Raw genomic sequence first — 13,655 nt, forward strand, 5'->3', positions numbered from 1 at the left:
AAAAGGTCTGAATTACATAAATATAATCTGAAGGTCACAGACTGAGACTCTTCCAAGGTTCAGTGCTGCACAGTAACGGTGCTTGATTGGATTGCAGATAAAATGTAATGCTTATTTTAAAGCAATACCACTTGGATATTGTAATTGTCATCCTGTTATCATAATAAATATTGTTCAGAACCAGGATTAAATCAGATGGAAAGGTTTCATAGTCTTTTAACTTTGTGTATAATTTTTGACTGATAGCTGGCTCCCAAATGAGCCCTTTAGCACTGAGATTTCACACTCAGAAGTGAGATTATACTTGGGTAAAATTATGCTTTTAAGCATTCAACTTAGCTCAGTACAGTGCTGTCTTGGTCATCACCAAAAAAAACGCCAGCCCCTCCAAGGAACAAGGATAAAATTAATAAACCTGGCAAAGAAAAAGTTCTCCAAAAGAATTTCAAACTTTCTGAGGGAGTCAATTACTGTGTTTCTGACAATTTACATGTTATGCCTAGATTCTGTTGTTTTTGCTTAACTTTTGTAACTGCTATGAAGTAACCATTAAACATTTATTTTGAAAGAGTAAACAGCTGGGTAGCAGTATAATATACACAGTGTAAATCTGAAATGAATGGCCTTAGAACAAAGTGCATCCATCAAAGGGAAAGAATACTGTGTCTACAACAAGCTGGATTGAAAAAAGGCAAATGGCTGAAAAATAAATAGTGAACACCTGTGCTGAATAAATTAACCAGCTGGTTGGCAATTTTTCATTTGACCTATCTGAAGGGGTTGCTGTTACCAGGCATTAATAAGACACATTCATTTTAAGATATTCCTTTGTTAGTACCATTAATTGATGAATGGTGGAAGATAATATTCTAAATTTACACAACAATTTGTCTGCAGATGTATTATTTTTTTCTGAATTAGGAGAAGAATTGTCTGTACAGAAGTTCAATTTGAGCCATTTTTATAGACAGTTCTTACATTATTCAGGGCTATTTGGTCCTATAGGAAGGATGTCATGAATTTAGATTATGTACAGTTTTTAGGCTCTCATTATAAAAAGTATGGAGCTGCAAATCATGGAGATTTACCTATTCTTTAATGGGAAGTGAATAGAGATTTAAAATATGTAAATATTTCTGTTACACTGCTTTTCAGAGTGATATAGAAAAATACAGTGTATTATGAATCCAAGTTTATTTTGATTTAAAAGAGTAATAATCAAATGTGTTTAAAATGAGATGAACTGTTCATTGAGATGGGAGAAGGTAGAAAGAAAACCTTATTTTGAAATTTTGTGTTATAAAGATTTAGAATGAGTTAAATAAAAGTTTCATTCTTGTTACTGAGTTACTGGCAAGAGCTTTTGCAGTTTTCACAAACACCATGTTCCAAGATCCTAAAAAAAACCCCCAAATCCAAATCGAAACCCAAAATGCAATTGATTTCTTTTTTATTTGTAGCAGAGATTACTTTTTAAAAAAACATTTCACAAAGTACTTATCTTTCTTTGATATTTTATAGTTACTTAATGCTGGCAATCTGAAGCAAAAAGACATAATTAATGTACAGAAACAGCCTTCTCTCATTAGTGCTTCCATGTAGCAGTTCCTGTATTTCCCAGGACAATATTTTACCCCAGTCAGGAGTTAAGTGCTTCCTCGTGACTGTGCCCAAGCTGGGAGATCACTTTCAAACTTTTCATGAGTCCATGTGAGCTCCATGAGTTCAGAAATGAGGAGCAATTTTTAAAGGATACCAGGTTTTTGTTCCTTTTCGAACAGAGATCCTGCCCCTGCTTCAATCTGTATGGCTGCAGGTATGTGAGGGAGCATTTTGGTATTGGTGCTGAATAATTCCTTACTGTTCTGGGAATTTTAACCAGCCTGTTAATACTCTGTTTGCAGGTCACCTTTAAAATCATAGTTCATTAGTTTTCAGCCAAGATTAAATTGTTTATTCAGTGCCTTAATGGCTTGTGGTATAAAGATAAAAAGATAGTTTGGAATTATTGCTGAACTCCTTTCACTTACAATGACACTGATTTGATTCATCTCAGCTGGTAGAGTAAACTAAACCAAGTTCAAAAGTCCTGCTTTCTAAGGGAGGTGTCACTGAAGTTTAACATAAAACAAGTAGATGAGATTAAAAGTGAAGGGCTGCTTTATAAGGGGAATTTTAAAGAAATGTTGTGGAAAGGAAATTAACTGTGTAGAGCAAATGTTGTGTGGGAATGTCCCTCCTGTGACTGACTGCCTTCATCCCCTGTGCATGGATTTGCAGCACTTGCATAGCAGCATTGCTTGAACAACTAACGAGAATGCAAGGGCAGAGTTGAAAAAGGAATCTGAAAGTTTTACTTAAGCGTTGGGTCAAAGTGGTTCTCAGTGGCCCTGCTGGGATCATGGCTGCAGAGGAGCTCAGTTGTATAAAACTTGTCTGTTTTCTTCAGGACAGTATCTTAGCTTAATGACCTTAACACATACTTGCATTTCAGTTTAATTGTTTTTAATCCATAGAGAACACCTAATCAAGTTACTGTTTTTATTTCAAAATGCTCCATTTCTCTTGTTTAAGTAGCTGTGTATTGTTTCACTATGAGGGCCTTGATCTTCAATTTGAGATCGTTCTATCTTTTAAGTACGTGTAAAGTAAAAACTCACATTTTTGTTGGCCTTCTCCTCAGTAGAAATTGTCCTCTTGAATTATAGCTTTGCAGCCAAAGAACTGGACTTTGTGGGTGGAACACCTGAATAGGCCAGGATAAAGAAACTCTAATGGTTTTCCTAGAAATGCTTGAGGTTTCTGTTCTTACACTGACTCAAAACTTCAAACAAGTTTTTAAGACTCTTCAAAAAGAATTTTCCCCCCTCTTTTCCCCCTCTGTTTTTAATCAGTCAGGATTCAGCTGAAGGTGTTGAAGAAGCTGGTGCTCTGCCAAAGCTGCCTGTGTTTGGAGCCCCTGGTGCCCAGGGAGTTTCTCCAGGGTCGGAGGAAAGTCCAGCAGCAGAGGGGATTTCTCTGGGATCAGAGGAGAGTCCAGCAGCAGAGCAGGTTTCTCCAAGGCCAGAGAAAGAGAATGCAGCAGTGGAGAGCCCTGGAGAGGAGCCACAGACCCCAGAGCCAGAGCAGGCCCTGGGCGCTGAGCCAGCCAGGGCAGCCCCAGGGGCTGGGGCAGGAACAGGAACAGCCCCTGGCAATGGAACTGCTCCCAGCATGGCTTCGGGCGAGTCCGCCCCGGAACTGGCAAAGACGGAAGCTGCACCCTCCGAAAATGCTGCCCAAGAACCAAAGAAAATCAACTATTCCCAAATTGTTAGAGAAGGCAGAAGGTTTAATATTGATTTAGTTTCTAAGGTAGGAACTGAATGACTCTTTTTTGTATAAGTACGTTTACTTTGCTTAAAATGCTGACGTTTGTTTTAAATCACACATTGAGACAGCACCTTTGAGGCAAAATAGCCACTCTTGAGAAGTAAAAATTGTTACCCCTAAAACAAACATGAGCTATTTATGTGTCCTTAAATGTTTTATCACCAAAAAGATCAAAAACACAGCTCAGAAATACCGCCATAAAAGTAAATTTCATGAAATATAGCACTTAGGTAGTACTGGCAAAATCTCTCCTTTTAAATAGTGCCATTAAAAATTATATTTTTAAACGAGAAAGAACAGTCTGCATGCAGATTTTTTATCTTTTTAAAAAGATAGAAAATGTGGTTTGCAGCACAGGAAGTTTTTTCAAAGTTGAATGCTTCACTTTTCATATTGTGCCTAAAAAGATTTTTCAAACCTCTGGAAACTGAAAAAGAAACTCTCTTCAATGATTCATTCAGTTCTTTGAGAAGGCACTACAAAATGCATTATTGTTGCAAAGTTCCTGTTCTAAATGTGGATTGCGCTTCCAAGCATCCTTGCAATGACATCTTGATCACCAGGCAGTGGGTGATGGTTAAGCAGATATTGCTATTTTGTATCCTTTTTATACTCTGTTTGTCCCACTGTGCAACCTGGTGTTTATTGCATTAAATCCCAGAAATTCAGACACAAGAGTGGTCAACAGGGCAAGGCCAGGAGTTTGTGCTGGGGTTTCCTGGGCACGGGTACATTGCCTTCCTTCTAGTGTCCTCGTTTGTGTCCCAGGAGACCTTTATCCAGAAAATTCCTGTGTGATCTTGCAAAGTCTGTTCATCAGAACCACGAGACTTTTCAATACAGACAAGCGTTTTCAGTTCATAGTTACATTTCTGACCCACCTCTGTTTCATCATATATTTGCAGCTTATAGAAAGATGACCAAATTATATATGACTAATCGTTAGCTTGAGAGTTCTGGAATTTACCTGTGAAAAGATGACTCATGGTTCAGGTGATTTAGGGAGCAGCTGGTGAGGATTTTGTTGGGCACTTGACTGATGCTCTTTACACACCACTTCCTTTCTCCTCCCTGTGCAGTTGCTTTACTCCCGGGGCCTGTTAATTGACCTCCTCATTAAGTCCAACGTGAGCAGATACGCTGAGTTCAAAAACGCCACGCGAGTTCTCGCCTTCCGAGAAGGGAAAATAGAACAGGTATCAGAAAATAATGTGCTGCATGGGTTTCATCTCATCTTCTTAAAGTCAAGAAGCTTCAAATTGTTTTTTTGAGAATTTTGTGACAAGAATCTGGTGTTTTTTCCTTAATTATGATTCTGATTTCATTTCTGGAAGAAAACATGTTTGCATGTGTTTGATATAAATATTAAAATCAAACTGAAATAAGGTTGTGCAGTCCAGTATATTAACATAAATCTTTACCTCAGGCTAAATGTTTAGGCCACGATTGATTGGAAGTTAATTCTTGAAGATTCACATATTTTAGGTTTTAAGATTCTAACTTAGACTTGATTTGTCTTTATGTGACATGCAAGAGAAGTTTGTGATAATGGCAACAGGAGGTATTGGCACAGTTAATACAAACTAGTGATTACTTCTGCAGTCAGGAATGCAAGTGATATTGAAGGGAAATGAAAAGGGGAAGAGGCTGGAAAAGATTTTTGAATGTTCTTATTGTGGAAAATTGGTGAATTTAGTTACAATAGAAAATAGGGGAAAGAAATATGGAAGAAAATAACTATAATTGAAAACAGTATTTTGAAGTATTTGTTATTTAATCAGATTGTTGTCGCTTGATGCTTTTACATTCAGAGTGTGAAACGTATCTGAAATTATTAAAAAATATTTTGCAGGTGCCTTGTTCTAGAGCAGATGTCTTCAACAGCAGACAACTCACCATGGTGGAGAAGAGAATGCTCATGAAATTTCTGACATTTTGTTTGGACTATGAACAGCACCCCGAGGAATACCAAGGTAGTGTCTCAATGGACAAGGCACACTCCCTTCCTAGGAGTTCCTTTGGGGAGGCACAGTTCTGAGAGCTTGCCTGTGTTTTCAGGTGGTTTGTTTTTACAGATTCATTTCTAAAGTATGCTTTGACCTTTTTGTGACCTTTTCACTTCAGTGTTAATTCTTCTACTTAAGCACTTGCTCTTCTAGTTCCCACATCATTTATTATTTACATTTTTCTTTAACAGCAAAATTATATATTACAGCAAGGTTGCAAAATGCTTTTTGTCATTTTTAAGTGTTTCCTCCCCACCCCAGGTATTTTTTTAAATAATGTGATGTATATGAATTTTCTATCTTGTTTTTTTTTGGATACTACATAAGTCTTTACAATGCGTTACCACAATTTTCTCCAGAAATGGAGAAAATGGAATATTTTAAATATGAAAGTTAATGTAATTTAATGCTCTTTAGTTGTAGCGGGCAAGTTCAAAGTGCTTTTATCAACTGTTGGCTTATTTAGATGAGAGGAAATCAGAATAGGTTTGAGCTATAATGTGCAAAGAATAATGAGCATTGGGTCAAAGAGGAAAATCAGTTTAACAGGAGGAAGGTGCTTTGAGTTTGTGCTCCTCAGGGTATAAAGAATGATGTCCTCACTTCTTGGAGTCTAAAAGTAAACTAAGGCAAAGAGAAAAAATCTGTCAAAAAGAAATAGTGAGGAAAGAGGAGTACAAATGTCAGAGAAAATTATTAAACGTATGCAAGAGAAAAATAGTCAGTATCAAGATCTGGTAAGCTTAAGAAAAGGAGAGTCTGTAATGAACTCCAGAAAATCCTGAAGGGGCAAAAGCTCATTAGGCTGAAGTGGTTTATTGATTACAGGTGATCTCAGTTTGCTGCTGCTGGAAGAAATGGAGGTGCTCAGAGTGAGGATATTGGTAGTATTTGGAAAATTTATTAAGTAAAAAAAGGAGATGCCACATCAATTTTAAATGAATCCATTGATTCATGTACCTAAATAACGTTAGATTTATTTTACTTCCAGAGACAGCTAAACAGATTTTGTTCCTAGATTTTAAAATAGCCTGAGAAGTAATTGAGAATATTTTGAGTCAGATTAGGCTAATGTAAAAACTTCAGAAATTTAAAATTGCTCTTGATGAGATCATTGCATTCGTGGGAAGGCAGACTTTTAATAGGAAGAGTTATGAGCGTGAAGAATTTTTTAAAGCTTTTTTTCGAAAAAATATGGAATTACATAAGAAGTTTGAAGTGAGGAAAACTTAAGAATTTCTTTAGAATGATAAAACAAAAAAAAAACCCTGCCATTTTATGACTTTCTGCATGGCTGTATAAAGAGCAGTAAGATACATTTGTAGTAAAGCAGTGGTTGAAAGAATATATAAGAATATATAAGAAAGAACAGAATATATAGCTTGATAATGCTGGTCTGTGTATTGATGGAAGCATTTCTGAATTAGTTAGGAATTATCCAGGACTGAAATAAGAGCAGATTTCTGAATATTATGGAAGTATGCTATTGCTTTCTTGGCAAAAAATGTTTCAGTTATGAAGATAACTAAAGTTTTTCAGAGCTATATCAATGCCAACATGCTTTAAACATCTCCCAGAAGACTTGTGTTTCTTTGAATTTCAAAATGTGCCAGCAATAATATTATTTTAAAGGGAAGAGAGCAGCAGCCCATTCTGTCCTCTGTCTCATCCACATTTGTTTGTTGCCAGCAAGTCATCAAATTGAAATAAATATTGCACCTTCTTGTTTTGGATTGTGGCATTGTGTGAGGGGCTTCTCTAAGCATAAATATCCACTCTGGCAGTGTGGGTGCAGCAGTCCTGTTCTGGAGTGCATGTCACTTTGGGTATTATTCTGGGTATTTTACAAGAAACAATGTCTCAAGGCACTTCAGTGGTTTTTTGTCCACAGTTTCTCACTTCTCTGTCAGGATTGGGAAATGGAGTTAGATCAAATCTAACAGAATGAATTGGTGATGTCGTTGGAGACCCATCAAGTGGGTTCATGATATTTTGAAATATTTTAAAGGAATGATATTTCTGACTTCTGAGCAACTTCACTTTCTGGGGTAGTTTTTCTAACTTTCATTGACTTGGATGATCCATTTTCAGCAAGGTGTTTGTTGAAAAACTCACTTGCTTTAGTTTACTGAAATCCAAAAGCACTTGTTGGAGCTGAAGCACAGGAGACAGTGCAGGTGTTACATGCGCTCAATGCTTTGTGTGCTTTTCCCTCAGACTACGAGAACAGCACGTTTGCTCAGTTCCTGCAGACACGGAAGCTGACCCCCAGCTTGCAGCACTTCATCCTTCACTCCATTGCAATGGTGTCAGAGACTGAGAGCAGCACTCTGGAAGGTCTTCAGGCAACAAGAAAGTTCCTGCAGTGCCTTGGCCGCTATGGCAACACCCCGTTTTTGTTCCCTCTGTATGGGCAAGGAGAGATCCCACAGTGCTTCTGCAGGTAAGCCTCACTTACCCAGACATATATTCCAAAGAGGAAACCCTTGGTAATGTAAGAGATATCATTCACTAGAATAATACTTTGCAACATTTTTCACTGTATTACAAATGCTGCTTGTAGTAGCTGCTGGCTGTAATGGCTGCCTGTGAGTAAGTTAATAAGTGCTAGGAAATGAGAAAGCCACAGTTTAACCCATATGTAGCTGCCCCTTCTTAAATCTGACAGGGGAGAATCACTGATATCTGTCAAAAAGGGTGACTGTGCATTTGCATAGGTTGAAAAAATTTGTATGTGATTCTTTCCTGAAGCTGCAGGAAGATCCATGTTGTTGATCTCTGTTACTAATTAATTGTAGAAGTTTCACGTTCACTAAACTTTGCTTGTTAAATTTAGTGTAGTGGTTTAAATATTTTCTTACTGTGAAAATAAGATTAGGAGAAAAGGCAAAACAGGCTCAACTTGAAGATAAAAAATAGATTTATTAACACACACCAAAAGAAAGAGAGAAAGAAAAAAAATTAAAGTGAAAGCTTTCAAAGCACTCCCCCCCACACACACTAATGATTTACTTTCTTACATACAACATAAAGAGGCAAAACTTGTAATTTTCAGTCAGTTTCACCATTTATAATAATCTTTTATCAGTTCTTTTAGGAAAGGAGTCTCTTAGAAACCTCTATGGAATTTCTCCACTGACAACATGTAAGTTGCCTTGTGGGTCTCATCTGTCACAAAGACAGCCGCCCAGAAATCTGCCTCTGTGAGGTCCTTCCCAATAGCAGCTTTTCCAACACTGCATATGGGCCACATGTGCTTATTAGGGGGACTGTTTATGCCTCTTCTAGTATAAAACAAAGATTCTCTTCTATTTCCAAAATCACCTTCATCTCAAAAACGAAAAGTCCCCTTTTCCTTAGGAGCAAAGAGCTTCATATCACTTTTAACTAGAGCTTTACATCGCCCCCCCAACAGCATTCATATCTTACAGGTAAAATAGTCCATTATCCATAGTTTACTAGAGCGTCCAGCCAAATTAGGCCTCTCATTCTCCTTTGTTCCAAATAGTCTTTTCACTCACTCTTCACCGACTTCAAGTTTCATGCTATGTCCCTTTATAGTCCAGTCACGTTGTTCTCACTTCAGGAAGGGCTGGTGCTCTGGGATTTCCATCTGCTGGCAGGAAAGAGTTAAAGCTTGCCCAGGCCTGCGGTGCTCAGTGGTCTTGCCTGGCAGCAGCTGCAAAGATCTCAAAGCCATGCCGGTGAAGGAGGCAGATGGATGCCTTCTTTTCCTCCCCTCGACCTGATCCAAGGTAGCCCAGCTCAGGGCTGCCCTCAGAGTGTGCAGGCCCCTTTTCCTCGCTGCCAGCTGCTCCCGGGCCCGGCCATGGCCTGGCCCCTCTGCCACGGCCTCCAGCACACGGCCAGGCCTGCCCAGCCAGAGCCTCCCGTCTGCCCCGCCGCAGCCGGGGAGAAAAGGGGCTCAGCCGGGAGAAAAGGGGCTCAGCCGGGGAGACAAGGGGCTCAGCCGGGGAGACAAGGGGCTCAGCCGGGAGAAAAGGGGCTCAGCCGGGAGAAAAGGGGCTCAGCCGGGGAGAAAAGGGGCTCAGCCAGGAGACAAGGGGCTCAGCCGGGAGACAAGGGGCTCAGCCGGGGAGACAAGGGGCTCAGCCGGGGAGACAAGGGGCTCAGCCCGGGAGAAAAGGGGCTCAGCCGGGAGAAAAGGGGCTCAGCCGGGGAGAAAAGGGGCTCAGCCAGGAAAAAGGGGCTCAGCCCGGAGAGAAAAGGGGCTCACCCGGGAGAAAAGGGGCTCAGCCCGGGAGAAAAGGGGCTCAGCCCGGGAGAAAAGGGGCTCAGCCGGGAGAAAAGGGGCTCAGCCGGGAGAAAAGGGGCTCAGCCCGGGAGAAAAGGGGCTCAGCCGGGAGAAAAGGGGCTCAGCCGGGAGAAAAGGGGCTCAGCCCGGGAGAAAAGGGGCTCAGCCGGGAGAAAAGGGGCTCAGCCCGGGAGAAAAGGGGCTCAGCCCGGGAGAAAAGGGGCTCAGCCCGGGAGAAAAGGGGCTCAGCCCGGGAGAAAAGGGGCTCAGCCCGGGAGAAAAGGGGCTCAGCTGGGAGAAAAGGGGCTCAGCCGGGGAGAAAAGGGGCTCAGCCTGGAGAGAAAAGGGGCTCAGCCAGCCAGGCTGGGCCGCTCCCCACAGCAGCCGGGAAGAAGAGGGGCTCAGCTGGGAGAAAAGGGGCTCAGCCGGGAGAAAAAGGGCTCAGCTGGCCGGGCCGGGCCACTCCCCACTGCAGCAGCTCCCAGAGACCTGGCTGGGCCCGGTCCGGCTGCCCAAGGCGGAGCAGGCCTAAGCCAGGCCCCGCCGCGGCCCACGGTGTTACCTGGTGGCTTAACAGCAGAAAAGAGAGGAAGGGCTCGAACAAAGCCTCAGTTTTATGTGGGTATTACCAAAAGTCGCGTTCTGTTTTCTCAGTGGTCAAACCACATGCCAATAGACAAGAACTGGTCCTTGCTAGGTTGTTGTCTTTTCTAAAGAAATCTAAGGTTCTAACAGTCCATATTCTTCTTTAACTAAAAACTAAACTGTATTAACCTGTAACATTAATGCTGAGAATGCACCCACCGTTCACAGGTAGATATTTAATAATGAACTGGATTGTTCTGAAAGAGAGTGGTGCCATGTGTCCAGTTTACAATTAGATCTAAATCAAACCTTTCTACATCACAGACTTTTATGCAAACAGGGCAATAGATGTGAAATCATGTATTGTGCTCTTGGCATCATTTTGTAGCTCTCTCTAGACTACAAGGTTCCAGCTCCTGTGACCTGAACAGCAGAGGAGATCCCGTGTAGCCCTGTTTCACCGAGCCATTGCTACATTCTGACATCCCAAATAGCAGCCATATGTTCTCCTCTCTTTGAGTCTTAGAAAGCAAGTAAAACAAAAATCCCAGTTGATTCCAGGGTAAACCAAGATCTACTTCAGCCCATTGAACTGTGCCAGTGACAGTGCAGTCCTTGCCCTGGCTCCTGAGGTGTCCCTGGGCCTGGCACAGAGATGGTGCTCGGTGCTTTTGGGGACCATCAAGGATTTCTGTGCAGAGGGTGGGCGGTTTTAATTTCAGTTGTTTCCAACAGTTCAACTGCCTCTTAAAAGGCTGAGGGGTGTTTTTTCATCTTTGCTTTTGCTGGCAAGCAGCCTTTCCATCTGTTTAATGTGGGTTTAATGTGGTAACCTGTAGGTCTGAAGTAAACATTAGCTCTGTTTAAAAAAAGCAGCTTTGCCTGGTTGAGCCAGTTTGTCTGAGTGATATATTTGTACATCAGTTCTTTAAATAGCAGTGCAGAGTCTTACCTGCTTTGTTTGGTTCTGGACAAGTTCTTCTTTTTACATGTGTGCTACTATGAAATTGTGGTTTACAGCATGTTGTTGGGTATTCCTATTTATCTCTGTGATAGATTCTGCTTCTCTTTTCCAGAACAGTACTTAAATTACTGCCAGAAGAATGGCCTGAGCAACTTGAGCCTGCTTGGCTGTGTATAGGATGGACGTAGTTATATGTTGGTAGAAACACTCTGGAATAATTGTGCTCCATTGAGTAGAAGTGTTACTTGCTACCATCTTTTGTCAGTAGTCTTTCATCTGCTCCTTAAGCTGTATTTATATGGTGATTTAAAGAAGTGCAGACCTACGTAATTAGGTGATAGAAAAGACAAATTTTGAACAAGAATTTGGGCTAGATAACTACTCTGGATACAGTCATGCAATGGCACTTGTGTTTCTGGATTTTATGGATGTCTTTGTGTCTTTTTAGGGCTTTGTGTAAGGCCAGGTATCTGTATGTGACCAGCACATTAATAAATCAGAGTATTATCAGAGCCATTGAAATAGTACAATTTTGGCAGCTCAACCTTCCTTGGCTTCAAGTACCTGGGGAAAAAAGTAAATTTAATAATTAAAATTTTGCTTACTTTTTTTCCCCTGCAGATTCTTATCCATGTAATTTTTCTTTGATTCTCAAAATCCCTTTGGCTTATTTTTTTTTTATTTAATAACCAACACATGCAGTCTTGTGATCTGTAACAGCAATATATTTCAAAAGTTAGCAGTAGAGGTGTCTAGAAGTATTACAAATATTCTTATCAGAAAATCATTCTGTGATGACAGGAGTTCTTCAGATGGCCTGAACTTTCTATTTAAGATCACTGGTTGCTGCATTTTAGGTGCTTTTTGCTGAAATGTGTAAGTTCCACAACAAAGAGAGTATTTTAATAGTTGAAGCAAATTAACTGTCAAACCAAAAATAATTATACTTTTAAAGGGTTTGTATTACAAACATTCTAATACACAACTATAAAATTTGTCTTTCATTTGTAAGTGAACAATTTAGGAGGCAACCATAATATTTTTTGAGATTAATCATTATTTTTAAAGGTGTTCTGCCCTCAGGATTGTGTCTTGCTCAAAGTGAGCCATATCCAAAGAATCCTGCTGGGGCTGTGGAGTAGAGAGGCAATTCCAGAGCCTATAGATCACAGCCTACAGCTTTTATCACCAGCTTATCAGAGGAAGGTGTCACCTGGCCTGTGATTTCTAACCACTGTTCTATATTCTGCTTTAATGTAAACCTCTTAAGCGTTTCTTGCAGCCAGTTACACTGTGTGTTCTCATCAAGGCTACTGTTATAAATGGTACGCATGCATATTGATGGGAATGAGTCAAAGACATTTGTAAGTCACATCCTTGCATCCCAAATGAATCCTGCATAAACACCACAACCTTTTAGAACTGCTGACGACACTCGAGTGAGCAGAAGTGTTCTTCGCTCTTTATTGGTTTAAGCAGGGATGGTTTAGGAGAGAAAATTAAACTTTTATGTCACTGTAATGTACATCCCAATATGGTGAGGTGCAGATGTGAGGTTTCTGTCTCCATAAATTGAAGTCGTGGAACAAGGAAGGTCATTGGAAGCCTCCACTCTCCTGAGCTGACAAGCAGCAAAACTTTACTGGCCCTTAACAGCTTCCTTTGCTTCCTTCTTGGAAGAAAACTGTTTTGACTCTTACTTTCTAATGATGTAGCAATAGTCTGATGTTAAGTAAAAGTGAATATAGTAATGTCTCATTCTTGAGGAAAACCCAAACAAGCCTTTACATCTGGTACTGTGTTTGCTTTGTGAACACACTGAATTTGGTGCAGAGCAGGCAAAGTTTCTCTTCAGTTTAGTTTCAGATTCCTTCCTCTGGACTCATGCAAATATGAACCTGCAAATGGAATTGACTTGCTGAGAAGCAGTAGTTTTTTCCCATGTGAACTTTTCAGGGAATTGGTGTCTGTTCACTGTGTCATCTCACAAAGGTTCTACAGGTGACATATGGTGTCTCCTGTGTCTTTGTTAAGAGTTATCCAAAAACTGACAGATGTTGGGGTGGCAATAGGTGTTGGAATATCCTCAGCTGCTTTGCCAGAAGAATTGATGGTTCCCTGACTTTAATGGGTAGTTGGTTAATGATGTACCTTTTCTATAAACAGACTTTGAACTTCCCCATTGTGGGCAGTTCAGTTTTGTAGTAGTTCCTATAGATTCTGGCTGAAATTGTAATTTTTGTCTCTGTGACAGTGACAGCAGTAATTTAGAGATGGAGGAAAGATCTGATTAAGACAGTTCCATCTCTTTCAGTGCCCATATTTACAGGAAGATTAAGAGGCCAGGCTGAGATAAGATGGATAGTGTGATTGATTCCAAGGGTTCCTGTATATATTTAAAAATGAATAATCAGTTTTACCTTTACATGTGCACTATTATCTGCTACAGATGTAAGAGCTTCTAGGGTAGTCT

The 13,655-nt window shown here is 40.4% G+C and overlaps 1 protein-coding gene across 1 annotated transcript in view; it reads left to right on the plus strand.

The window, feature by feature from the left end:
- The window catches only part of LOC134564083 (rab proteins geranylgeranyltransferase component A 1-like), a 56,671-nt gene that overhangs the window by 18,776 nt on the left and 24,240 nt on the right, over positions 1-13,655 (plus strand). Inside the window, exons 5-8 of the mRNA XM_063422703.1 lie at positions 2,895-3,354; positions 4,452-4,568; positions 5,225-5,345; positions 7,596-7,821. Coding sequence (XP_063278773.1) covers positions 2,895-3,354; positions 4,452-4,568; positions 5,225-5,345; positions 7,596-7,821 — 924 coding nt within the window. The remainder of the gene's footprint in view (positions 1-2,894; positions 3,355-4,451; positions 4,569-5,224; positions 5,346-7,595; positions 7,822-13,655) is intronic.

Source organism: Prinia subflava, chromosome Z (assembly GCF_021018805.1).
Source record: "Prinia subflava isolate CZ2003 ecotype Zambia chromosome Z, Cam_Psub_1.2, whole genome shotgun sequence".
Taxonomy (NCBI): Eukaryota; Metazoa; Chordata; class Aves; order Passeriformes; family Cisticolidae; genus Prinia; species Prinia subflava.